Source organism: Pogona vitticeps, chromosome 7 (assembly GCF_051106095.1).
Source record: "Pogona vitticeps strain Pit_001003342236 chromosome 7, PviZW2.1, whole genome shotgun sequence".
NCBI lineage: Eukaryota > Metazoa > Chordata > Lepidosauria > Squamata > Agamidae > Pogona > Pogona vitticeps.
The window spans coordinates 15,983,560-16,011,469 of record NC_135789.1 but is presented as its reverse complement, the minus strand read 5'-3'; the positions used below and the strand labels follow the sequence as shown (position 1 = coordinate 16,011,469).

The 27,910-nt window shown below is 49.3% G+C and overlaps 1 protein-coding gene across 2 annotated transcripts; it reads right to left on the bottom strand.

The window, feature by feature from the left end:
• Positions 1-67: 67 nt before the first annotated feature.
• On the bottom strand, positions 68-27,860 carry GRIN3B (glutamate ionotropic receptor NMDA type subunit 3B). Of its 2 annotated transcripts, none has more exons than XM_072978077.2 (10): positions 27,058-27,860; positions 13,026-13,621; positions 8,563-8,851; positions 7,311-8,072; positions 6,015-6,160; positions 5,664-5,779; positions 2,750-2,901; positions 2,235-2,399; positions 1,559-1,626; positions 68-924 (listed from the first exon to the last, which is right to left on the bottom strand). In XM_072978077.2, the coding sequence occupies exons 1-10, from the start codon at positions 27,571-27,573 to the stop codon at positions 540-542; spliced, it is 3,195 nt and encodes a 1,064-aa protein (XP_072834178.2). In that variant the 5' UTR covers positions 27,574-27,860; the 3' UTR covers positions 68-539. The 2 variants fall into 2 exon arrangements, with proteins under 2 accessions (XP_072834178.2, XP_072834179.2); XM_072978078.2 differs by having other exon boundaries at positions 561-924; positions 2,195-2,399; positions 27,058-27,677.
• Positions 27,861-27,910: the final 50 nt, after the last annotated feature.

Genomic DNA, 27,910 nt, shown 5'->3' with positions numbered 1-27,910 from the left:
TGCTGGCTGGAATCCATGGGTGACCTTCCATAGCCTCAAGGTTCACTCATCAGCACCGGCAGAAATAAGAGACAGGGACCCACCCTCCACCGAGCCCAGCCATAAGGTTATCTCACCGGTTCTGTCCTGCGAGAATTCGTTTTTCCTTTTTTTCTTCTTTTTCCCCGTAATCTCCAGCTGTGTGATACACTAGCTGGAGACACCGGGTGCCGGATCTGGGCCCTTCCACATGTAAAGTGTGTGCTCCGGGGCCAAGCTGCCTCACTCCCCCTCTCTTTCCACCCCAAATTTAGTCTGGCCCAAGAGGGGACGTCGACCTGAATCCTGTCCGATCCACTTCGTTGTTCTTGTCCAGGAGACCCGCACAGGGTCGGCCGTTCTGCAGAGGGACAACGGTCCTCGTTGCAGGAGGAGACGAGCCACCACATCCCTGGCCCCGAGAGTGTTTTTCCCCCCCCTTTCTCTGATGGAAATAATTGTTCCAAAGTCTGCCGCCCCGACCGCAAACGATCCGACATGGTGGCGGCCTCCCTGCTCCATCACCTCTCCTTGTTACTCTCTTTGATCATGGCTTTCAGCGCCGGAGGCAGCCGAGGGACTTTCGGGGGCGGCCCGAGAGCGACCATAAGCTCGCTCTTCCGCACGAGAGCGGCCCGTAGCTGCTCCCGCATCTCCTCAATTTTGCCTTCCAGTTCCTTCAGCTCTTTCTCTTTGGCTTCTTTATCCTCCTGTTGCGGATCCTGGCCGTTCATGCAGTGCCAGACGGGGGCTTCCGACTCATCCTCCGGCGTCTCGTCCGGGAGATTCTCGATATCGAAGTGAACCCTCTTGTCCTCTTTCCGAACTGCTGCTCGGCGCAAGTTGTTCCAACCGGGTTGATCATCAGGTGGTTCGGGGGGTTCTTGACTCTTCTGGATGTTACACCTTTGAGGAGATGGACAGAGAAGAGGATAAAGAGGAAACCATCAGCTCACAGATTTTTCTCCGCTTAAAATGCAGCTGCTATCATTTGGTCCTTCTCTGCTTTCCTTAAGAAAGTATTTCATAATATTTTTTCTCATCAGAACAAGACTGTCTTAAATAGGCAACAATTATATTGAGTCATTAACATATTGTAAGAAGGAAAGTTTAGTGATCCTGTGGAACTCAAAAGCCTGATGCTTTAGTGGCACAATGAAAGTTATTTTCACCCATGGTTTGTTCTGGGTAACAGGTTTTGGACAACAGTAAACCAGGATTCAACAAACCAGGATTCAACAAACCAGGATTCAACAAACCAGGATTCAACAAACCATAGCCTTTCTCACAGCAACCTGACAGTGAAAGTTATTTTGCTAACGAGAATAGAAAACGGATGCCCAAACTCCTGGGGTATTTTTACCACAGGTGTTAACACAATGAGGGAATTATCTTAGTTGTCTGAAGGGCATCCCTGGTGGATCTGAGAAGCATGAAGTGAGCGTCTCTTCCTTGAAAACGGTGGCATTTGATTTTAAAATGTTTAAGAATTAGAAAACCGCTTACATGGCCAAGAACGGGTGGTGTGAAGAGGATTTACCTTTTCTCCAAATTTAACTTTTTGAGCCTCTGTTCTTCTAAGCCCATGTTCAAAGCCCGGTGGATTTTCTGGTATGTATGAAAGCAAAGACACAAAATAACAATGAGAGCATCATTTGGGAAGACACGGTTTAGCAAAAAGAGTGTTCCTGAGCATTCCAGCCATTTGATTCCCTTTTTTTAAATCCTTGGTAAGAATTTGTCACGTTTTCATAAATCTTGCGGTAACCCTCTTACCATTCTGGCTCGTGGATTTCACGTTTACCCCAATTCACTCTCAGATTCAAAAGTTTGCCAAGTTACTTGGGTATAGTTACATTTTCCAAGTAATGTCTCTACAGTCCGGTCTCTAGTCCGTCGTCCTGTTCCAACCCCCCCCCCCCAATAATGCCAAATCAAACGCTGATGGGAAGGCCGGATGAAAGTTATATTTTCCCCTGTTTAGAGCTACTCTATCCTCCATCCTCTGGCATTTGTAGGTATACTGCCGTTGAACATGGAGGTTCAGCTCCCCTTTAGGGAAAGATCACCTGGAAATACATCCCCTGGTAGCGCCACGTCCTGTGGACAAGAGTGATCGCCAAGATGATTTGAGAAGCGGGCTACCGCGCTCCAACCATCACACACCCGCACGTACCTGTGTGCCTTGTGCGCCAGGCACACCATGCCTCTCTCACCTGGCTGGTGTGAAGCCAGTAATTGAATTTTTTCTTCCGTCGGATGCGGGGCAGAATGAGGCGATAAAAAATGTGCTCTCCGAGAGAGGTCAGCAACGAGCCGCAGAGGCCAATACAGAGGAGCACAAAAAGCCCGGAGAAGTGGTAAATGCCCATCTGCAGCGTCTGGGGAGGGGAAAGAGAGAGACACCCAGCGTGAATACTAGAACCACCCTAAGGAACATATAATTTTCGGGTGCATGACCCATGAGCAGGCCCAGCGGAGATCCTTTCTGTGGACGGCTTTGTCCCCGTTGTTTGCGCCCGGCTCCCCAGTAGGGACAGGACTGGAACCACGATCCCGGTGGACCCGGACGGCGGAGAATGCAGGGTTCGGGAGATAACGGGGTCGAGCGAGGTTGGCCAAAGGGAAGGGGTTGTACGTTGGGTGCCCGTGGCTGGCTGTCTCTCTCTCCTCCCCCCCCCGGTTGGCTTTCTAACCAGAGGCCTTTCTAACTTGGGGTGCCCCCCCATACCTCTGTGACCGCAAAGACGCGCTTCCCGCACGGCACCATCTTGTACCACTTGTCGTGGAGGAGGTCCATGAAACCTGCCGACTTGTAGCGGCTGATGAACTCGGAGATGTTGGAGGTGAGCGGCGAGTTCTGGGGGAGGCCGATGCCGTAGCCTGGCGGACGCGGCGGGAAGACACGGGGGTAGAAAAAGGGAGCCAGCATTAGTCGGGGCACCTTTGGAACCACCTACCCAGTAGACAGGAGCTGGACGCCGCTCGGCAGTTCTCTGATGATTGGCTGGTTTTGATTTGATTGATTTGATTTGATTGGCTGAGCGACTGTCTGTCTGTCTGACTGACTGATTGACTTGACTGATTGATCTGACTGACTGGATTGATTGATTGATTGATTGAAAAATTTTTACCCCACCTTTCTCCTTGAAAAGCACCCAAGGTGGAGTACAACATGGAAAGACCATATTTAACGTAGAAAACAACAAGCACAGAACAGCGGTTAACATCATTAAACAGCAATATTTAAAGCTAAAAACACTGAGTATAAAAAGAGAAAAAAACAATGTCACTCTAAGAAATAATAATAATAATAATAATAATAATAATAATAATAATAATAATAATTATTATTATTATTATTATTATTATTATTATTATTATTATTATTATTATTATTATTATTATTTTATTATTTTTATTATTATTATTATTAACACCAGTCAATAAAAATATTGACTAGTTTTATATAAGCGATACCAGTTTTAACCAATAACCTAAGTACTGTATCTGTTAAATATCGGTACAGAATGGATGCTGTTCCTACCGTGTTTCCCCGGAAATAAGACAGGGTCTTATATTAATTTTGGCTCCAAAAAACATAGTAGGGCTTATTTTCAGGGGATGCTTTGTTTTTTTTTTTCCTGTACAACCTTCTACATCAGGGGTCTCAAACATGCGGCCCGGGGGCCATTTGCGCCCCCCCAGATGATAGTTTGTGGCCCTCGCCTTGCCTGCCCCCCCAAAGCACCCACACATCCTCTGCTGTCAAGAGTTTAAAAAAAGCCTTGCCTCGCTCGCCGGCTCTCTCCCAAGACAGCACCTCTTGCACCCTCCATCCAGAACTGCAGCCTGCCAGCCAGCCCACCTGCCTGTCGGCTAAGAAAACTCCTAGGCAGCTTTCTCGGGCTCTTGCTCCGCTTGGTGGAAAATCTGATGCGGCCCAGCCTCACCCAGACTCTGCCTCTAGCGGCCCCCAGGTAAATTGAGTTTAAAACCCCTGTTCTACATTGATTCAAAGACAGTCCCGTCCTCTTCTTCTGGCTGCTGCACAAGGGTGGAGGGCAGGGTTTCACTTAATTGGGGCTTATTTTGGGAGGGTAGGACTTATATGACGAGCATCCTGAAAAATCATACTAGGGCTTATTTTCAGGTTAGGTCTTATTTTCGTGAAAACAGGGTAATATTGCCGGTTTCTGTAGCTGCTGCTGTTGTTAAACAGACTCCTTTTCAAGAAATGCCCCAGAGAGGATAGGCTGAAAGTGGAGGGCTGCAAAAGTTCCCTAAACCTGATCAACAAGGAGTATACAGTGAACCATGTTCTGTAGCCACAAAACGGTTCAAGTATTTTTCAGAGTGGGTGTTTTGCAAAGCTCACGGGTCTCGACGCCACAGCCGAAAGCAAACCACCCCCCAAAATATTTTCCACGGCCGCAGGATTGATGGAAAATAAGATACTGGCATGAAGGGAAATCGGAGTGGCTGTGAGTATTACAGCTGAACATGGACGAAACAAGGATGATGGAAGGAACAGGCTAATTTCCAATTGCTAATTTCCATATGCACTTATCCGGGAACCAACCCGGCCCATTTCAGCTTGAAGCCGACACCCTGCCCTGAGTGACAGCTGGCGCGTCTCCTTCTAGGATTTAAAAACCCAAACCTGGCATCTGAGCTCTCATCAACTCTGCGTGGGTGGACGGGGGGTGGGTGGGGGAGTGAGTGGATTTTGGGGGAGATCATTGGTATTCCACTCACTTCTGCGCTTCGCTGCAGAGGGAACGGGGAGGCGAAGCGATCAAAACACCTCGCCGACGAGGCCAGTGACAGGCGCCTCCGTTAACCACGCCAAAGAGATGAAGAGAAGGCAAGCATGATTTTTTTGGGGGGGGGCACCCACGTTAAACCAGGGTGGGCAAAGTGTGACGTACACCCCCCCAAAAAAAACCAAAGCTTTTTATGGGGTTCTTTTGCTTTCCTTTTTAGTTTCCAAAAAGGTGTTTCGGCTTGTAGCGATCCATCTCTATATAGGGAACACTCCGGACTTTCACACATCCGTTAAAAAAACATACATCAGAACAAGAAGCAGAACTTCCAAGCCTGTCTGGTTTTGATCCCCTATATTTTGGTGGCCGTTTTAAGGCCCGGCATGGCCCGTAGCCGACGCCTGGGGCTGAACATTTGGATACCCTCCTGGCCTCACACCAACGTCCTACGGATGTTGTCCCCTTCTCTGTTTCCAGTGTCTCCTCCCTATTCTCTGGGACAGAGACGGCTCTGTCGTTCGGGGCTGCCAGGGCACTGCCTCGGGCGGCCGCTGCCGGGGGGGGGGCAGTGGCGGCAAAGTGCCGAAAGGAAGCTTTGTGGCAGGCTTTTACGGTCAGCCCTGGGAAGAAGCCTTCTGATGTTTGCACATTCTGTCCGGTTTAATATTTTACAGGACCAGTTAAAAGATTAATCGGGGTGACCCAGTTTCGGCGGCATCGGGAGGCGTGAGCGGTGCGGGCTCCCCCATCCAACCTCTCTCCTCCACTCCAAATTTTTTCCACCCGGATTCTTCCTCCGTCAACTTTATGGACACAGAGACACAAACACCGCGGGCCCGTCCTCCCGGCCCCACGCCGCCTAGAAACGTGTCTGCTCACCCTCAATGGCAAAAGGTTTCCCCACGGTCAGAAGCTTGCAGTCCGAATCGATGGAGACCTCGTAATCCAGCAAAGATTTGTCCATGATGAACGCATTCAGCTTGGGAGGGTTGGTCCTGCAGGAACCACACACACACACACATACAAAAAGGAACCACAACATTTCGGACGTCGGCAAACCATGCCAAAACGGTGACACCGAACGGCTCAAGGTCTCACCAGCTGACGTCCTTCTACATCGACATAAATGTCAATGAAGTTTGAATGCAACGGACGCCTTTTCATCGGGGTTTCCTTCGCCCCCCCCCCCTCCCGAAAGGTGCTCCCCACCAAAGGCTGAGCCGCACTTACTTGAGCATCTTGACCCCGGCCGGCGTGGTGGGAACGCTGAGCCTCCTCATGTACTCATGCATGTCCGGGAAGCTTTTCTTGATGTATTCTTCGGCGCTGCTTTCCCACACCGTCCCGAATCGGAAGCCCTGGGATGGGTGATGCAGCTGCCGAAATATATATTTGGAAAGAAGCAAACCACACAATTAATTAAAAAAAAACAGATACAGGGAAATCGATCACATCTGATACTGAGGTTTTTTTTCCTCCCTTAAATGAAGAGCCCAGAGAAAGCTGGATGATCCCCAAACAAGGCAGGGGATGAAAAAGGAGTAAGACAGACATTAAAGGAAGGAGATCAGGTGGAGGAGAAAGAAGGATAGGAAAAGTCTCCCTGAAAGCCCTTTCTCTCGGCCGTGTGCTCTTTCCCTCTCTTTAGCCAGCTGGACATCAGCTGCTTCGCTTTGCTGTTGATCTGTTCACAACTGTACGCAACAAAAAAATTTTTAATGCTACCTTCTACTAATGTCTCGGAGCGAGTGGCTAAGACATTAAGGGCCAGTCCATGAGAAAGGGGGTGGACGGCCTAGGGAACTTGGGAGTTATTCTTCTCTGTGGCTCTCCAGACTTTGACTGCATAGCGAAAGAGAATTCTGCCAGGAATTCAAAACTCTGCAACAGTGTTTGGGAGTCAGGGGGTAAGAGGTGCAGGAAAGAGGGAGGGAGGCACACATATTAAATGCTTCCCCTGATACGTCCTCCTCCGGATGTCAGACCAGGACATGGAAGTGTGAAAAGAGGCATCTAGATGTTCATAGTTCCCAACCTCAGGTGTTTTCGGACTGCAACTCCCAGAAATCCTGACCAGCACAACTAGTGGTGAAGGCTTCTGGGAGTTGTAGTCCAAGAACATCTGGGGATCCAAGTTTGGGAATCTCTGGTCTATGCAATGATGTGCAAGCTTGTATTTTGAGACCATGACAATCAGAATCCACCTTCCGGGAGCTGAGAATCCTGCAGATTGAAGTTCAGGAGCCCAAATACCCACACCTCTATTTGTGAGCAGAGTCGATGTGCCTATGATGGTTCCACAAGAGCCTTAAATTACCTCCTAGGTGAACCCGGAGAGCTAAGTGATGTTGATCGTCCCTAGTAGAGTTGACCCCAATGGATCTGCTGTTGAACAGCAAGTCAACCGTTGGGTCAATCCCACAGATTCAAGGGGTCATCTCTAGTTGAGAGTCCCAGATGGGTTCTGGTGATGGCGCGACCATGAGGAAAGATCAAGGCCAAAGAAGGAGACGGCATCTTACCAACCTTGGGGTCATGGATGCCGGAGAGCTCCTCAAAGGTCTTCTCGCCCACCATGACCGCCGCCAAGTTGGCCGTGTAACTCGAGAGCACCAGAAGGCAGAAGATGGCCCAGAGGTTCATCAGGAAGCGCCCTGTCCAGCATTTGGGCGTCTTGCTGGAGACGGTCCGCCCAAAGAGGATGGCGTAGCAGAGGTTGAGCGCCGAGGAGTAGGAGAAAATCTTCATGCGGTTGCGGCCATGCGGGGTCATCCCGTAGGGGCTCTTCCACTCATACAAGGTCAGGAAGAGGGCCGTCATGTGGAGAGCCACAAAGATCCCCACCCACATGGTCCAGTGCAGGGGCCACATGAAGGCCCCGATGGGCGAGGCAGTGTCCCGGATGCGGACCAGGATGCCCAAGCTGGTGGAGAAGAAGGGGCTGGTGAAGTCAATCACCTGGCTACGGGCCGAGTTGATGCTGAAGGAGGTCACCGCCATATGCGCTGTGCCGCTCAAGAGGTCCCCCACCAGGCCCGTCCAGCGGCCGTTCTTCAAGGCCCCGTATTTCCCGTCCCCGACAATGTAGAGCTCGAAATCAAAGGGGAGGTCCTCGGCCAACTTCTCCAGGAGGTCGATGCAATAGCCGTAGCAGCACTTCCGGTACTCCAACGGCACAGAGCCGTTCTCCGAGCTGAGCACCTCAAACAGGGCGTCCAGCACCGCGGAGTCGTTGGTGTGGGGGTCCAGGCACAGCTGACCGGCTGGGCAGTTGCCCTCGTCATCCACCTGCACCGACATTTCAGTTTAGCAGACCAGGCCGCAAACAAAAGAATAACGAACATTCAAGAAGACCAAAAGGTATCACCTTAAAGACTAAGTGTTTACAGATGGATGGATGGATGGATGGATGGATGGATGGATGGATGGATGGATGGATGGATGGATGGATGGATGGATGGATGGATGGGAAAGGAAAGGAAAGGAAAAGGGAAGGGAAGGGAAGGGAAGGGAAGGGAAGGGAAGGGAAGGAAGGAAGGAAGGAAGGAAGGAAGGAAGGATGGAAGGAAGGAAGGAAGGAAGGAAGGAAGGAAGGAAGGAAGGAAGGAAGGAAGGAAGGAAGGAAGGAAGGAAGGAAGGAGCTAATGGTGGGTGGATGGATGGACGGAAGGAAGAATCTTATACCAATGTTTAGGAAAAATACAGATGTTTAAATGAAACTTGTGGGTCACATCCAGCTCTGCTGAGGTGGCCCCGAGACCCCACTGCCCCTACACACCTCACGGGTGAAGACAAAGGGGTGCTCCACCAAGGTGACCACCCGCAGCTTCATGCGGGAAAAGCCCCCACCCTCTGCCGTGTGCTTGCGTTGCAGGTGCTGAGGCCAGGTGCCCTCCTCAATCTCCATCTCGCCCCCCGTCCAGCTGCCCACCGTCACCCACGTGGGCTGGCCCACCGAGTCTCTCAGCAGGCTCCAGACTTTGTAGTGGTGGGAGGTGTGGACATGGGAAGTGTTGTGGACGTAGACCTCGCCCGTTTGGCCCCAGAAGGACGTGTTGGCTAAAAACCTGGAAGGGACAAAAGGGGAGAAAGACAAGGCACAGGTCTTAAGATTTGGGCATGGGCTTATGGAACTCCTTGCCACAAGAGTAGATGTTGTCTAAGATCAACAAGACAATAGTGTAAAAACAGTCAAAAAGCCTTGTGCCCAAGTCCAAAATACAGTGGTGCCTCGCTTAACGGGTGCCCCGTTTAACGACGAATCTGCATAGCGAAGAATTTTTTGCGATCGTTTTTGCGATCACATTGCGATGTTTCTAATGGGAAAAAATTGCTTTGCGATGATCTGTAAGCTGTTTCGCTTACCGATTTTTGCATAACGATGATTTCCCAACAGCTGATCGGTGGTTCCAAAATGGCCACCGAGTAAAAAAATGGCCGCCCACTGTGTTTTCGCGCCCATACCTCGCTTACCGGGCAGCGAAAATGGCGGCCATATGGAGGATTTTCACATAAAGGTGAGGTTTTTGCCCATAGGAATGCATTAAATGGGTTTTAATGCATTCCTATTGGCTCTTTTATTTCACATAGCGACGAATCCGTATAGCGACGATTTTTGCTGCACAGATTATTGTCGCTATGTGGGGTACCACTGTATGATCTTAAGAAGATAACTTCAGAAAGTAACTAGACAGCATCATTCCCATATCCACAGTCTGAAAATATTAAAAATTTGTATTTTTAAAACCCCTTCATGGATTGCTGCCTTGCCGTGGCGAAGGGGCTTGAGTAACTCAGAGAAGCTATGGGCTATGCCATGCAGGGACACCCAAGACGGACAGGACATAGTGGAGGGTTCCGACTAAACGCAATCTACCTGGAGCAGGCTGTGGCAAGCCACTCCAGTATCTATGCCAAGAAAGCCCATGATCAGAAACAAAAGGCTAAAAGATATGATGCTGGAAGATGGGACCCTCAGGTCGGAAGGCGTCCAACATTCTACTGAGGAAGAGCCGAGGACAAGTACAAGTAGCTCCAGAGCTAATGAAGTGGTTGGGCCAAAACCGAAAGGATGCTCAGCTGTGGACGTGCCTGGAAGTGAAAGGAAAGTCCAATGCTGCAAAGAAAAATACTGCATAGGAACCTGGAATGAAAGATCTATGAACCTTGGGAAGCTGGATGTGGTCAAACAGGAGATAGCAATAATAAATATTGACATCCTGGGCATCAGTGAACTCAAAATGGACAGGAATGGGCAAATTCAATTCAATGATAATCTACTATTGTGGGCAAGAAGCCCATAGAAGGAATGGCGTAGCCCTCATAGTTAACAAAAGAGTGGGGAAAGCATTAATGGGATATAATCTCAAAAATGATAGAATGATGTCAATACGAATCCAAGGCAGACCTTTCAACATCACAATAATCCAAGTTTATGCACCAACCTCCATTGCTGAGGAGACTGAAATTGAACAATTTTATGAAGATTTACAACACCTTCTAGAACTGGCATCAAAGAAAGATGTTCTTCTCATTCTAGGGGACTGGAATGCTAAAGTAGGGAGCCAAGAGATAAAAGGAACAACAGGGAAGTTTGGCCTTGGAGTTCAGAACGAAGCAGGACAAAGGCTAATAGTTTTGTCAAGAGAACAAGCTGGTCATCACAAACACTCTTTTCCAACAACACAAGAGGCGACTCTACACATGGACATCACCAGATGGGCAATACCGTAATCAGATTGATTATATTCTCTGCAGCCAAAGATGGAGAAGCTCTATATAGTCAGCAAAATCAAGACTTGGAGCTGATTGTGGCTTTGATCATCAGCTTCTCATGGCAAAATTCAAGCATAAACTGAAGAGAGTAGGAAAAACCACTGGGCCACTCAGATATAATCTAAACCAAATCCCTTATGAATACACAGTGGAAGTGAAGAACAGATTTAAGGAACTCGATTTGGTGGACAGAGTGCCTGAAGAACTTTGGATAGAGGCTCATAATATTGTCCAGGAGGCAGCAACAAAAACCATCCCAAAGAAAAGGAAATGCAAGAAAGCAAAGTGGCTGTCCAACGAGGCCTTACATATACCAGAGAAGAGAAACAAAATGCAAGGGAGATAGGGAAAGCGACAGAAAACTGAATGCAAACTTCCAAAGAATAGCAAGGAGAGACAAGAGGGCCTTCTTAAATGAACAATGCAAAGAAATAGAGGAAAATAATAGAAAAAGAAAAACCAGAGATCTGTTCAAGAAAATCGGAGATATTAAAGGAACATTTTGTGCAAAGATGGACATGATAAAGGACAAAAATGGGAGGAACCTCACAGAAGCAGAAGACATCAAGAAGAGGTGGCAAGAATACACAGAGGAATTATACCAGAAAGATTTGGATATCCCGGACAACCCAGATAGTGTGGTTGTTGACCTTGAGCCAAACATCCTGGAGAGTGAAGTCAAGTGGGCCTTAGAAAGCTTGTCTAACAATAAGGCCAGTGGAGGTGATGGCATTCCAGTGGAACTATTTAAAATCTTAAAAGATGATGCTGTTAAGGTGCTACATTCAATATGCCAGCAAGTTTGGAAAACTCAACAGTGGCCAGAGGACAGGAAAAGATCAGTCTACATCCGAATCCCCAAGAAAGGCAGTGCCAAAGAATGCTCCAGCTACCATACAATTGCACTCATTTCACACGCTAGCAAGGTTATGCTCAAAATCCTCCAGGGTAGGCTTCAGCAGTATGTGGACCGAGAACTCCCAGAAGTACAAGCTGGATTCCGAAGGGGCAGAGGAACTAGAGACCAAATTGCTAACATGAGCTGGATTATGGAGAAAGCCAGAGAGTTCCAGAAAAACATCTACTTCTGCTTCATTGACTATGCAAAAGCCTTTGACTGTGTGGACCACAGCAAACTATGGCAAGTCCTTAAAGACATGGGAGTGCCTCACCACCTTATCTATCTCCTGAGAAACCTATATGTGGGACAGGAAGCAACAGTTAGAACTGGATATGGAACAACTGATTGGTTCAAAATTGGGAAAGGAGTACGACAAGGCTGTATATTGTCTCCCTGCTTATTTAACTTATATGCAGAATACATCATGCGGAAGGCTGGACTGGAGGAATCCCAAACTGAAATTAAGATTGCCAGAAGAAATATCAACAACCTCCGATATGCAGATGATACCACTCTGATGGCAGAAAGTGAAGAGAAATTAAGGAACCTTGTAATGAGGGTGAAAGAGGAGAGCGCAAAACACGGTCTGAAGCTGAACATCAAAAAAACTAAGATAATGGCCACTGGTCCCATCACCTCCTGGGAAATAGAAGGGGAAGATATGGAGGCAGTGACAGATTTCACTTTCTTGGGCTCCAGGATCACTGCAGATGGAGACAGCAGCCACAATATTAAAAGACGCCTGCTTCTTGGGAGGAAAGTGATGACAAACCTCAACAGCATCTTAAAAAGCAGAGACATCACCTTGCCAACGAAAGTCTGAATAGTCAAAGCTATGGTTTTTCCTGTAGTGATGTATGGAAGTGAGAGCTGGACCATAAAGAAAGCTGACCGCCGAAGAATTGATGGTTTTGAATTGTAGTGCTGGAGGAGGCTCTTGAGAGTCCCCTGGACTGCAAGGAGAACAAACCTATCAATTCTAAAGGAAACCAAACCTGAGTGCTCACTGGAAGGACAGATCCTGAAGCTGAGGCTCCAATACTTTGGCCATCTCATGAGAAGAGAAGACTCCCTGGAAAAGACGCTGATGTTGGGAAAGTGTGAAGGCAAGAGGAGAAGGGGACGACAGAGGATGAGTTTGCTGGACAGGGTCATTGAAGTAACCAATATGAATTTGACCCAACTCCAGGAGGCAGTGGAAGATAGGAGGGCCTGGCGTGCTCTGGTCCATGGGGTCACAAAGAGTCGGACTAAACGACTAAATAACCACACATTTTAAAAAACTTAGAAATACTGCATATATTTTCACAATGTTTTTACCAGATCCGGCCACCAGAAGGAGCCAGAGACCATGCTATGTATTTTCCTTCTTGCCCTGGTGGCCACTTCTGGTAATACATGTGAAAATATTTCTGGATTATTTGTCCCCTTTTATCCCGCTATGTCTTATCTGCGTTTTTCAGCATCGGCGGGGGAGGCTTGGAACCTCTCCCCTTGGGGTCCTCCCATACTTGCATTATTTTCATACTTCAAACTCCAGGCACACACAGGTGTGGGTTACTCACCGGGAGAGGTAGCGCCCCGACGACTCAGCCCCAAAGACGTGCTTGTCGTTGCAGTTCACCATGTTCTGGATGAGCGCCAAGTCGGGCCGGAAACGGACGGCCTGAGCGATGGCCCGGGAGACCAGTTCCGTGGCGTCCTGGACCAGCTGTTCCACCGTGGGCCGGTCCACCTCCCCGAAAGCCAACAGCCCGAGGGGCAAGCCTTCCGTCTGCAGCTCGGCCACGTTTTGGGGTTCGCCCAGCAACCAGTGGAACTCCTGGGTCACCCCCAGATCCTTGGCGGTCCGGAAAACCAACCGGGAGAGCCGAGGGCTGCAGCCAAACAGGACAGCCGGCCCGGGAAGCTCCCGGTATTCCTCCAAATGGCGGCGAAGGTAACGAGGCACCTCCGCCCGATCCAGGGAGCTGAGGTCCACCACCGCCGTCTTCTCCACCACGCCGTGGCTGGTCCACAGGTCCACGAAGCCGGAGGCGTCCCAGGCCTGGCAGAGGACCAGGGTGGCGTCGTGCCAGCTGTGGGCGCGGAAGAGGCTGGCCAGGAGGTCCAGCAGGGTCTCGAAGCGGCCACGCCGGTCCACGTAAAGGTGGAAAGGGTTCTGCCAGGCCCGCCCAAGGCGCGGAAGGAGAGGGGGAAAAAAAAGAAGGGATTGAAAAACAGAATGAACACCAGGCAGAGATTTCGCTCCCCAACGTCAGGCAGACTTGTCTTTTCTCGCAGTTCGAACACAGAAGAGCCCCCGAGAACAATTATTTGGAATGGAATACAGCTTCGTAAAGCTGTTATTTAGAACGAGCCAAAACCACCACAATCTTCTAGTGGTTTAGGATGGTAACGAAAGGAATATGAATCCGACCTCACATCTCCTTACAGAAATCTAAGATGATGACCTGGGTGTTCATTCATTCATTCATTCATTCATTCATTCATTCATTCATTCATTCATTCATTGTTTGTTTTCTTTGTTTTATTGGCCATCTTTCTCCCAATAAGGGGACCCAATATATATAACAACCTTGCAGAGCAGGCCAGGCTGACCGAGAAGAACAGGGGAGTGAGCCCAACCAGGGCTGAGCGAAGACTAACTTGGATCATTTGGGAAATAATGTGTTTGGGCACACTGGTGTATACTAGGCTTCGGGTCGTTCCAAGGCTGTTCCCGGCCTTTAAATACTGAAATGCCAGCTCCTGATGCCAAAAAGAGCTTCAGGAACTTGCTTGATGATGATTCAGAGAGTCCCTTCCAGCTCTGCCATTCTAAGAGGATGATGTGAAAGGTCCAAATTAGGATTCATTAATTGAGTTGGCTGGACAGCTAAAAGGTTGAGGTTCTCTGGCCTGCGGTGGGGAGTTCGAATCCCCCACGGGGCCTCCTTGACCGGGGCTGGATTGGATGATCTTTAGGAGTCCCTTCCGGCTGTGCTGTTCTAAGAGGCTCGGGAATTGGGGCCCAGACTGGAAACAGAAACCAGCAGAGGTTGCTAAAGTTCTGTGCCGAAATTTAAAACACCCTCCCCAGAAAAAAAATAAAAAAAACCCAAGGGGAAAAGATTAGAAAACAAGCAAAAGGTTGGTTTGTAGTGGGAGAAGCACAGTGGCTGTTCAATTTCACCTCTCCTTCAAGACGAGGGGAAACTTCCAGAAAAAGTGCACGGCTCCGGAATGTTATCTCTCTGGACTACAAGTCCCAGCAGCTTCCAACTGGATCAGATGGGAGTTGCAATCTCCCCAAGGAAAATGCTCAAGTTATGCTCCCGTGGGATTCTGGTTCTGATGAAGCCTCCTTTTAAAAAATCGAACCGAGCAAGGTCGATCCGACGCCAAGAGCTGCAGACGAGCGAGTGATGTGAAATATTGACAAGCTACATTCTGGGTTTTGAGGATCGATGGATTTCTATTCCGTTGCCGGAGTGGATAAAAACTCAGACAAAATAATCCAGGACATTGCTGGAGGTGGAACGGAAGGAGGAGGTGGTTTGGTGACGCCCTCTTTTCTTTGGCCTCAGGCGTCAGAGAACCTGGGGTCAGTGCCAGAGGTCAAGCCCACATTCTCCTCCAAACAGCCCTGCGAGGCAGGTCAGATAGAGACGGAGAGAGGGAGAGACACGGGATTCGCGATCCCGCAGGGCGTCTCCCGCCCAAAGGGGAATTCGAACTCGGTGTTACATACAGCACTGATGTTACCTGTCTGTCATGGGTTTGGAGGGAAAGTTCCATCCTATGGGGAGTGGAAGGCGGGACATCAGGAGGAGGGGCTGTACTGTATATATATGTGATGCGTGTGTGGAGAAGTTAGGAGACGCTGGGATGTGAGACAAAGCAGCAGCTGGGAAGAAGAAGCTGGTGTGGGAGTCTGTGTGTCAGACAGGGTACTACTGTGTGTCAGAGTACCAACCTGATAGGTTCAGGTGTCTGTTGGTTAGCCAGAACTGATAGGTTCAGGGTCTGTGCTTCAAGTTAAGGGTTCTGTGTGAACCAAACTGTATGCATGTATGAATGAGACTAAGCCACGTTACTATATCTTATTCACCTGATCATTTTATTTTCCCTGTGTGTTGTATTTAAATAAACCTTATTCTTTTATTTGTTGAAAATCCATCCCTGGTCTGTGTGACTTCTTACAGGGAATGGTTGGTGGCAGCTTAGTTAACGTGTGGCAGATCCCAGTAGGTCTGGGTTTGTCACATTGATTGGTGTCCAGCGTGTGGGATACGACTGGTCCAGTTGTCCAGCGATCCAGCAAAGCCTTGGCAAGTGTGCCCAGAGCGAGGGGGGTCTAGTCAGGGACAATCTGAGAGCACGTAGGTAATCTTCTAGGTGTACCTCACGGGGGGGTGCACTAGTAGAAGAACGTGTAACCTCAGATTGGGGGCTAGATTAGGGAGCTCTGAGGCAGCCTGTTTTGGCGGGAAAAAGCTGAGGCAAAACTGTGAAATAGCAGTGAGCTAGCCTGCCTGCTGAGAGGCCCAGCAGAGGGGGGTAGACTCTAACTCGCTACAGTTGCAAGTAGTGCTGAAGGACAGCAGCAATCTATAGAAAGCTGGTTCTGAGGCAAAAGAAAAAAAAAAGTGGTCGTTTTATTTTGAGGCTTGACTTTTTAAAGCAGCCTGTTCTGGGGGGGGGATTATGCCCTTGACTCGAAGCCAAATGGCAGAAATGGGTGAAGTGAAAGACCCCCAGGTTGACCAAGGTTCTGAGGATGAATTTGGCTCAGTGCAGGGTGACAGCACGGGAGAACAAAACCCAGAACTCAGAAAAATACTCCTGGCCCAACAGCATGAACTGAGGGTGAGGGAAATGGAGGAGAGGGAAAGAGAGAAACAACGGCAATTTGAATTAGAGAGAGAGAGAGAGAGAATGGAAAAAGAAGAAAGATTAGAGAGACAGAGAATTGAATTGGAATTGCAGAGAGAGAAAATGGCGTTTGAATTAAGAAAATTGGAACTGATGAATCAGAACAATAATAACAATAGGGATTCTGAGGGAGGCCAATTGTCTAAGGCTGACCTGAAGAAATTCCCTGTGTACCACAAGGGAGATTGTCCTGAGGTGTTCTTTTCCTTAGTGGAAAGAGCGTTTGTGGACTTCTCAGTGAGGGAAACTGAGAAGATGACCATCATGCGATCTTTAATCAGTGGTAGCCTGGCCGAAGTCTATTCAGAGATGCCGGAGGGACTGATGAAAGATTTTGCAGAGTTTAAAAAACTGGTGTTTGCAAGACATGGGATAAATGCGGAACAGCTGAGGCAAAGATTCAGGTCCCTCACAAAGAAACCAGAGCAGACTTTTACCCAAGTGGGGGCCCAATTGGTGAGGCTGCTTGAGAAATGGCTATCTCAGGAGGGGACAGAGACCTACCAGCAGCTCAAAGACTTGATAGCGCTGGAACAGTTCTATTCAGTCCTGCATGGGGAACTGAAATTCCAGGTGAGGGAAAGGAAACCAAAATCTGTGGCAGAAGCAGCCGAGATCGCAGATTTTATTTCCCAAATAAGAAAGCCCTTGGGTGAGGGGAAAGCGATGGGGAAACCTAAAGAAACCTACAGCAAGTACTCTCAGGGACCAGGGAAAAGCCAGCAAGGGGGAGGGGCCCATGGTGAAGGGAAGCCCTCAGACATGAAACCAAGACCTCAGATTTTGGAGGGAAAACCAAAACAAGATGAGAAAGACGCAAAATATAGCAGAAAATGTTATTTCTGTCAGGGAAAGGGCCATCTAATCTCAGAGTGTGAGAAATTAAAGCAGCTAAAAGGAGTTGTGCCTCAGGATTCGAGTGGAACCAAGCCAAAAGCTGTGTTCTGTGTCCAGAAAGAGCAAGGCTCATTGTCACTGAGGGAGCCTGTTGCCATGGCTACTCAATCTGGAACAGCTACATCTGCTGATCAGGCTGAGGAAAATGGTCCTCTTGTAGAGGTCAGGCGCTGCCTACTGGTGAGGACAGATTCCCAGTTGTTTGAAACAGCAGGGGTGGACGTAGGAATACTTGGCCATCAGTATAGGGGGCTGCGGGACACTTGTTCCCAGGTGACCCTGTGCCATCCAGATATTATTCCTAGGGAATATGTAATCCCAAATGAGAGCATGAAGGTGGCAGGGATTGAGGGGCAGGTAATCTCACTGCCAGTCGCGGAGGTACCTGTGAACTTTCAAGGCTGGAGGGGAGTTTGGCGGCTAGCGATTTCATCGACTCTGCCAGCAGCCGTGCTCGTGGGAAATGACCTGGCTGAACATGTGAAACGGGTGCTAGTGATTACACGTTCACAAGCCACCACGGGGACAGTTCAGGGGGGTAATGATGAGCCAGAGACGGAAGCAGGTGGGGGGAGTTCAGAAGCTGTGGTGGAAACCTTAACCACAGACAGCAGATTTGGACAAGAGCAAAAGGCAGACGCCACTCTCCAAAAGTGTTTTGAACAGGTGACTGACGCCCAGCTAACACCTGAAACCCCAGTGAGATTTCTAGAGAAAAAGGGGATTTTGTATAGAGAGACCCTGAGGAATATCTCAAAAGGGGGAGATGGGATCAGAAGTCAGCTAGTGGTGCCTGAAAAGTATCGCCCCATGATCTTACAAAGGGGGCACTCTGACATGTTTGCTGCACACTTAGGGGTGAACAAAACACAGCAGAGAATCACACAGAATTTTTACTGGCCTGACATAGGGAAGCAGATCAGGGAGTTCTGTAAACAATGTGATGTGTGTCAAAGGCAGGGGAATAGCCGCGACAGGACCAAAGCAAAGTTGTGCCCTTTGCCTGTGATTGACACTCCGTTCAAATGCATAGGGGTGGATATTGTGGGACCTTTGCCCAAGGCCACAAAGAGGGGGAACAGGTTCATTCTCACCATTGTGGACCATGCCACGAGGTACCCTGAAGCCATACCCTTGACTAACATTGAAACTAACACAGTGGCAGATGCCTTGGTGGGGTATATGTCCAGGATGGGATTTGCCTCAGAAATAATCACAGATTTGGGCGCATCGTTCACATCAAAGCTCATGAAACGCTTATGGCAAATCTGTGGAATTAAGCACAAGGAAACTACTGCCTATCATCCTGAAAGTAATGGGTTAACTGAGAAGTTCAATGGGACTCTAATGCGCATGATTAGGGCTTACTTGGCAGAGAATCCAAACAATTGGGACCAGAAGCTGCAATCCCTTTTGTTTGCTTATCGATCAGTGCCACAAGCCAGTACCGGGTTCAGTCCATTTGAACTTTTATTTGGGAGAAGGGTGAAAGGGCCCCTTGATTTGATCAAACAAAATTGGGAGCAGATCACCCAGGATGACCCACAAGACGTTGTGACATATATAGACTCTTTAAGGAAGGACCTAAAGAGAAACCTAGAGCTAGCAGCAGAGACCCTGCAAGCTCAAAAGGTCAGAAAGAAAGTTTGGGATGACCAGAAAGCCGGGGAGAGGCACTTTAATCCAGGGGAGGGAGTGCTTTGGCCTAGGCTCTGCAAAGAAAACAAACTGCAGCTGGGTAGCCCAGAAGTAAAGTGCTTGGGTCACATAGTAGGGGGAGGAGTGATAAAACCCCTGGAGGCCAAAATAGAAGCAGTTCGTGATTGGCCCAGACCCAACACCAAGAAAAAAGTCAAATCATTTCTTGGGTTGATGGGCTACTACAGAAAGTTCATCCCGAGGTTTAGCGAGATTGCGGCTCCGCTGACCGATCTGACGAGGAAGAAGGCTGATGACCGCATCCCGTGGACCAGCGACTGTGAGGAGGCGTTCCAGAGGTTGAAGCAGGCGCTCATCAACTACCCAGTGCTGCGTGCTCCAGACTTCGACCGGGAGTTCATCATCTACACCGATGCGTCTAACAGCGGGGTAGGAGCAGTTCTGTGCCAGGAGGATGAGAATGGTGACCAGCATCCAGTGTCCTACCTGAGTAGGAAACTTCAAAAAGGTGAGAGACATTTGGCAACCGTGGAGAAGGAGTGTTTGACCATAGTCTACGCGATCCAGAAGGCCAAGCCTTACATCTGGGGAAGACATTTTGTTCTGTGCACTGACCATTCACCACTGCAATGGTTAAAGACAATGAAAACCCACAATAGCAAACTTATGAGGTGGGCTTTAAACCTACAGGACTATGACTTTAAAGTGAAGGTGGTCAGAGGGTCAGTGAACTGTGTTGCTGACGCCTTCTCAAGAAGACCTGAAGAATGAAGACGGCGAAAGAACATGGACTATGTATATATATTGATGACAAAAGGTTAAATGTACCTGGTTTTTGAATTTGGTTTGTATGAATAAAGGTAATTTGTTGTAATGTATATGGTAAATGTTTAAATGCCTAATTGCTATGGTTAACTTAGAATGTAAGTATAAGTAAGTATGATATGGTATGTATAACTGTTGTTGTGTGTTTTATCCAGGTTGTTTTTTGGGAAAAAGCACCTTAGCTTTCCCCCTACAAAACAACTTATAAAGAGGGGAGGTGTTACATACAGCACTGATGTTACCTGTCTGTCATTGGTTTGGAGGGAAAGTTCCATCCTATGGGGAGTGGAAGGCGGGACATCAGGAGGAGGGGCTGTACTGTATATATATGTGATGCGTGTGTGGAGAAGTTAGGAGACGCTGGGATGTGAGACAAAGCAGCAGCTGGGAAGAAGAAGCTGGTGTGGGAGTCTGTGTGTCAGACAGGGTACTACTGTGTGTCAGAGTACCAACCTGATAGGTTCAGGTGTCTGTTGGTCAGCCAGAACTGATAGGTTCAGGGTCTGTGCTTCAAGTTAAGGGTTCTGTGTGAACCAAACTGTATGCATGTATGAATGAGACTAAGCCACGTTACTATATCTTATTCACCTGATCATTTTATTTTCCCTGTGTGTTGTATTTAAATAAACCTTATTCTTTTATTTGTTGAAAATCCATCCCTGGTCTGTGTGACTTCTTACAGGGAATGGTTGGTGGCAGCTTAGTTAACGTGTGGCAGATCCCAGTAGGTCTGGGTTTGTCACACTCGGCTTTCTTAAACAACTGCTCTAACCACTATATCACAGGGCTCTCTGAAATGCCTGCTTTCTGGAAGAAAGTTCCTAAGACGCAACTCCGAACTTTCTGGAAGGGGATCTGAAAGATTGGCCCGGCTGCCACCTTTTTTATATCCGCTTGTCCGGAGAGGTTGAAAAAGAAATAAAACACAATGAATTCCTGCGCTCTCCCTCTCGGCTCTGCCATCATTTATGGCTTCCGACAGGAGGCAGAAAAAGAAAAGATAAAAGTGCCCAGGCAGCACTTTCAAAGTTCGCCAAAACTGCTTGGACGGCCCATTTGATTTTGCTTGGTTTTGTCCCCACACGGTGTAATCTATCAAGTAGAACAATTAAATCACACGGACGTGAAGTCCGGCAGCTACACAACCAACCGAAAAACACACCACAACAACGCACAGATAGGGAAGACAATACTTATCCTTTTTAGTTTGTCCTTGAGGGGGCGGGAAGTGCTTTTTCTTTAAAAATAAAATAAGGCTGAATCATTCGCAAGATTATAAATCTGAGATAGACCATCATAGAACGTGGAGGTTCTATTTTAGGGTCCCGGCCGGCCATCCCCTGTTTTGGGGCCACGACCTTCCTTTAATTTCGGCCGGTCTTGAAGGAGCTAGAGGTTCGAAGCCATGATTTGGTTGTTATTATTTCTTTTTAAAGTTCATGTTGTGTTTCGTTTTCCGTGCTTAAAACCCGAAAATCAGCCCAGGGTTCCGGAGCATCAAAACATAAATGGTATGTTTTAAGTTTTCCAAGATTCTTTTGTACGACGTCTTCGGTGGCCTTCTTGAGAAGCAGAGAGTTTCAAATGTGATGGGAACCACCTAACACAGCCCCCCCCTTTCTGTTTTCTGAGTTTTATTTCGGGGGGGGGTGTCGTGTGTCTGATGAACACTGGTTGCATATCCCTGTTTCAAGGATTTTGGAGACCAATTAACCCTTGATCTCTAAATTTAAAGCAGAAGGGCAGGGAATAGTTCGCACATCGGATATTTATCCAAACAGGCTGGTAGAGAATTTTTTTAAAAAATCAGGTGTTGGACAAACCAGTTCAAAGAGTTTGCACTTTCAGAGCGGCTCTTTTGCTGAGCCAATGGCTCTGAATTGCCCACCTGATATCCAACCCCATCCACAGAGCAACCAGCCCCCGTTCACCATAATATGGCCATTGTGAGGCCTCCCTCTGAGCTCAGAGAGAAAAGGGAATCTTGAAAGAAGGGTGGTGGGGTTGCAGGGTTTTGAATCCGGGGTTAAATTCCTTGGTGCTACACAGCCGAAGTGCAGAGGCTCACCGAGGAGAATAGCTCCCGGTTCCCCAGAGAGTCCACCCCTTTCTCATTCACTGGCGTGCACAAGTCTCAGTTACTCACTCCGAGACATTCGTAGGAGAAATAATGGGGGGGGGGGAATGTTACTTACGGTTGCGAACAGATCAACAGCGAAGTAAACAAGTCACGCGACTTCCAACAGCCACAAGAGGCCACAGTCCCTCCCAGTTAAAAAGTCAAACTACTTCAGCCCCACATACCCTTGATCCACTACAACCCTGGTCTAAAACCCTGAGAAGGATTCCAGCCACCCCGGTTCCTTCCAGAAATGCTTTCCGAGCCTTGGCTACTTTTACTGGCCTTCTGCTCCAACCAATAGGTGATTGGTGGACAAACCTGTTGGCAATTTTACAACTTTGCATGCTACCTCTGGCCTGAGTGACTGGGAGGAACCTTTTCTGGGCTGGGTGGGCTGTCAATCTATGCAGCCCCAACCAATGGATCCTTCCAGCCTTTGAAATGAAAGAAAACCCCGCCTCCCTGCTGAGTGTTCTTTTCCCCTTCTCTTTTTTTCCTGTTGGAAGCTGTCTGTTGGTGGTGGTTTGCTGTTGATTTGTTCACAACTGTGAGTAATGAAAAAAATTTATTCTTTCTCCTACTAGCGTCTCGGAGTGAGACTATAAGTGTCATCGAATGATAAAGGGGTGGCCTATCTGGGGAACGTGTTCTTCTTCTTTGTGAGGCTCTCTACCTCTGCGCCACTAAGGGAATTATAACCAGAAATTCAAAACTCTGCAACAAAAATAAAGGGTTGTAGCCCCTTCTTGTCCAGATCATTGGCAATGAATTCTGAAACGATCATCCTACTCTTTCCAGCCTAAAGCCGGTTTTTAAGTCCTACCATAAATATATCACTGACAACTTTTTCAAGTTACCTTTTGACAGCCAGGGAAGGAAATGAATTACTAATAAAAAGTGGGTTTTTTTATGAGCAAAGACGAACTGGGAGGGAAGGGGTCACCCATGAACATTTACTGCTCCCTCCTCATCGCTTTAAAATGTCCCGACTGGGCTCGTAAATAATGTACTTTTTCTTTAAAGGGCAAAGATGATGCCGGGCTGCAGATGCAGCCAGAGGCACCCAGGGGGAAGGATTTTATTTGTGCATCCCTTGTAATTGGGTATTTCTTGAACCCAGAGCCGATGCTCAAAACGGAGCGTCCGAGAATGCTAGTGCAGTCTCGGGGCTCAAGAACCCAAGGTTCTAGTCCTCATTGCTCCATCAAACTCATCTTGAACTGGCATTGACGGCTTTCCAGCTTTCTCCGGCAGGGAAGGATATTTCCGAACTTTTAAAAAAATCCTTTAAAACAGAGCGGAGTTTAAATAAAGAGGTAGATTGGAACTGAGAGCCACCTGGAGTTATTTCCCTACAGAGCCTCCGATCCTTTCCAGCTTCCCCATGGGATGAACCTCTCTGAACATAAGCAAAGTGTCCCCTTTCCCCAACCCTGAACCGTAACCCCTTCCTGGACACGGTGCTCCAGAGGCACAGGACGGGGTGTGTTGTTTGGGCGGGGGGGGGGGGAGAACGACAAGTGAGCCAGCTGAAAAGGCCATTTTCCAAACCGCTTTTGAACTTTCTAAACGGATTTCAGACGGCAGGTTTTTCCTTGAGGGGATTCGGGGTTTGGTTTTGTGTTTTTTTTTTAACCAGCACCCGTGAGTGGAATACAGATGGGCTGGGCTGCTTGGTGAAAGAAAGAAAGAAAGAAAGAAAGAAAGAAAGAAAGAAAGAAAGAAAGAAAGAAGGATGGATGGATGGATGGATGGATGGATGGATGGATGGATGGATGGATGGATGGATGGATGGATGGATGGATGGATGGATGGATGGATGGATGGATGGATGGATGGATAGATAGATAGATAGATAGATAGATAGATAGATAGATAGATAGATAGATAGATAGATAGATAGATAGATAGATAGATAGATAGATAGATAGATAGATAGGCAGGCAGGCAGGCAGGCAGGCAGGCAGGCAGGCAGGCAGGCAGGCAGGCAGGCAGGCAGGCAGGCAGGCAGGCAGGCAGGCAGAGACTCAATATGACCTTGGTAAGATTTGCATTTTCTGTGAAAAACTCAATATTAGGAAGGACAGAAGGACGGACGGTCGGTCGGTCGCTCACTTGGTTTCAGGAGAAAGCCTGTTTATGTCTGTCTATTTCCTCCGGGAAGCCAAATCTTTTCTAGCAGTATTTGATTTTCTACATTAAAAGCTCATGGGGGGGGGGAGTTGAACAGCATTTGGAGGTATCTCCAAATCTCCTGCTCTGACTCTCCGAGATGCTCACGGTGGTTCAAGGGTATCCACAGCTGCCCACACATGGTCCACCTTCTCCGGCTCACGAGAGGAGGGAAACTCTGTCCCAACTGAGGAACAAGAAACAAAAGAAAGAAAGTCCGTTCTTTCCCTTCCATCCGCCGGCGGCTGCGAAACCAGCACCGGCCGGAAGCAGGTGACAAACTGCCCGCCGGACAGAACAGAGGCGACAGTTTGCCGGGGGAAAATGGGCCTGGGAGTCTTTTCGGCGCTCCAGGGGACGAAAATCCAGGCTTTCCTCTTTTATTCAATGCGAAAAATGCTGATTCGTGATGGAGTTTATATCTGGATTTAAACATATTTTCTTTCCTCACTTGCCAATTCTCCTTACATGGACGGGAAGGGCTGCTAAGGATCTAAAATCATCAAGCCTTTTTCCTGGCCTGGCTTCTGGGGTTGGTTTGATGGTGGTTCGGGAGGATGGTATGGTGTAGTAGTTAGAGTCATAGGAAAGGCTGGCTTCAAACTGCTCCCAGGCCCTAAATCAAGGTCAGGAAGCTGGTTAGTTAGTACTGCTCGGGCAAAGCTACCTTACAGGGGTGTTATGCGGAGAATCGGAGAGAACATTGCCCTGATCAACTCGGAAGGTGGTGGCAGGATTAAAATATGAGGAAGAGACATCGTTGCTCCGGTCCATCTTGGGCATCTCCAGGGAAGGTGAGGGAGCGGGTTCGGCCTGAAACTCGGGACGGATGGGGTTTGCCAGCCAGTGTTACCGACAAGATGGAACCAAACGCAGCGGGGAGGTGAGCCGTTACGAAATGCTTTCTTTTCTCAGTGGCTTGGCCACCGGATCCTGGCATGGAGGCCGGTCCCCCGTGGCACCCGGCCACCCGACTGCAGCACCGTGGCAGGGGAGGCCCGGAGAAAAGGGAGGCCTCTGTGTCATCTGCCTAGGTCTTCCTCTCTTTTTCTTTTCATAAACGTAGTATTTTAATCAAGAGCTTTTCAAAGGCCTTAATTCTGATTGCATTTTCAATTAGACGATTCTGTTTCAACATCTTGTCACTTATTACATTTTAACCCTGCGGTTTCTTTTCAGACTATATGGTAAGCCATCTTGGGCCCCCGCAGAGGGAGAAAGGCGGCGTACAAAACCGCCAGCTGCGACCTGCCAGCGTGGGGAGCTTCTCTAGCCAGGAGAAGTCTACCATCAAAGGCTGGCTAAGGCGGAGAGGCAAAAGCCCACATTTAGAGCAGAGCCCGAGGTGTGGGTGGGAATTTTTTTTGGGGGGGCGACACCTTCGTTCTGGGATCCCTGCGCTTGGGGGGCGCAACCGAGACCCGTTGACAAAAGACCTCCCCCCGGAAAGAAAAATGACTGTCGCTGGTTAATTGGCACGGGTCCAAGCAGAGGCTGCGGTTTTTGGAGTTTCTGCTGTTCGGGGAAGGAGTCGGCTAGGTAAAGGGAGCGTCGTGATGATGAACGCCAGCTCCTGTCACTGATCAAACCAAGGTTTTTGATTCCCAACAGAATATTTAAAAAGCAAGGATTTTTCTGTGCGTGGAGATCCTATGAGGGCCATAAAGGACCACCCCACTGTAGATCTTCCTGCAAATATAGCTATCAATGGGTATTCCCAATATTCCCACCTAGAAAGCCACCTGCAGTGAGGTGTAGTGGTTAGAGCATCAGACTTTGGGAACCTCACTGGGTAGAATATTAAACTAGAAGACCGAGGAAGAAGGCTCTATTATTGATTCATAAACACTTCCTGAGCACACCGGGGGAACCAGCCTGGCGTGCTCGTCCAGACCCACCTCACAGGGTCGTCGTGCTCGCCCTCCATAATGGGCTTCCCTTGCTGTTTGGCTCTCGCCCAAACCCAAGACTGTTTCTTGGGGACCCATCCATTAATTAAAAGCATCTTTTCAACAGATGCTGCTTTCGATCCCAGCACCTTTCCTGAAGGCGGCCTGTCTGTGGGTGGAAATTAACGGGCAGCGCACGCATTAATGAGGATTTATAGAAGTCGTAATTGCATCGGCCACGAGAGCGAGGCTTGAAGGGAAGGGTTGGGAAGCGGGCGGGGGGGAGAGGTGTTTGCCAAGATTCCTGAAATGAACCACGAGCGTTCGCCGGGAAGCAAAACAGAGGACTTCAAATATGCAAACAGCAGGAAATATTATAAACAAACAAGGAATATTCAGTGAATATTCAGTGCACAAGAACAGATGCAACCCAGACTCTTTGGGGACCTTCCAGACTCAAAGTTTTCTCCCGAATCTTTTCATAAACATGTTTTTTTTTGGGGGGGGGTGGTCTTTCCGGCATTGAATTTGGGAAATGAAACAGAATGCGCCTTGGAAGCTCAAAGGGGCTTCAGAGATCAAAGAAGAAAAGGGATCTGAATACATCATCATCAACAACAATGCCCATGCTTCTAATTAACAGTGCCAGAAAGATGGGTTGCTTTCAGGTGGTTCGGCATTTCTGTGGGGTTTGGACCAGCAAGGTTTTGTAACGCAGTGTCAACACACATAGGAGGAGGATGACTGTGGTGGTAGTGCCTGTTTAGCCCCTCACCAGCCTTTTCTCCTTTGCCCAGTTCAGCCAGCTAGACTGCTCCTCTACAGGGAAGCTCCTCAGCCCCACGGCACCCACTCTGCATTACAGGGAGGTCGCCTTGACACCCCTTTTCAACAAACACCCCAAGGAGAGAAGAAAAAAAAAACACACACACACAGCTAGGAACAAAAACACAGCTATGTCGGCCTGAGCTTTGGATCTCTCTCACACAAGCAAACACACAACCGTCCCACTTGTTCCAGCAGGTCCCTGCCCTGGTGTTTCTGGAAGGACCTGCCAAGCAGGTGGACCGCTCCTGGCTGGGGAGGCTCCACCAGGGGCGCAGGGTAGGGGCTTACCCGGATCCTGAAGGGCATGGGGGTGTCCTCGCTCTCTTCCTCCTCTTCTTCCTCTTCCTCGGGCTCCCGCTCGATGCTGAGGAAAGGGATCTCCAGAAAAGAGGCAGCGAAGTCGAGCTGAAGGAGTTCCCGCCGGGAAGCCGGGAAAGCCAAGACGGCGGCCACCCCGCGCACCACCAGCGCCTGGCAGAGCCAGCGGGCCAAGGAGGACGGGTCCCGATCCCCGGGGGCGCCCGGCAGGACCTCCAGGCTGAGGTTATAAGGCAGCGCGGCGGCGGCCAGGCGGCTGGCCCGAGCCAACGCGTTGCGCACCCGGCCGGGCTGCGCGCTTCCTGCGCTCCCGCGGGGCAGCAGGGCACCCAGGCGCACGGTGTGGCCGATCCGGGCCAGGATGTGGCAGGGCTGAGGGTGAGCCCGGCTGGGGTCGGGCAGCAGGAGACCCCCCAGCGCCCAAAGGAGGAGGCTGAGGCCGGCCAGCGCCCTGCCGCCGCCCCAGAGCGCACGGCGCAACTCCATGGAGAAAGCCCAGGGGACCCCCGGGGGAAAAGAGGGCTGGCCGGCCCCTCCGCCCTCCTGGCCCCCGGGGGCGGGCTGGAGGGCAAGGGGGGCGCTTAGGGAGGCAGGGCAGGGACTGGCCAGGGCCCCCCCATGGGAGCGGGGGGGGGAGAAAAGCCGGCGCCTCCTCCCAAGAAAAGGGGCAAGCCAGCAGAAGGCGAGCTCCGTGCGCTCTGGCGCGCCGGCCAGCCGGCTGGCTCGCGTCGGATGGCTTTTGCGGCTCGCCAGGCGGAGCGCCCGGCTTGCCCTGCCGGCTTGGCGCCGCTAGAGGCGGCAGAGGAGACCCTCCCCAAGCGGC

Coding starts and splice junctions, on each gene's coding strand:
- GRIN3B (XM_072978077.2), bottom strand. CDS start 27,573: ATGGAGTTGCGCCGTGCGCTCTGGGGCGGCGGCAGGGCGCTGGCCGGC. Junction 6,161..7,310: donor CCGGCATCCATGACCCCAAG/GTTGGTAAGATG, acceptor ATATTTCGGCAG/CTGCATCACCCATCCCAGGG. Junction 1,627..2,234: donor ACTGGCTTCACACCAGCCAG/GTGAGAGAGGCA, acceptor CATACATACCAG/AAAATCCACCGGGCTTTGAA.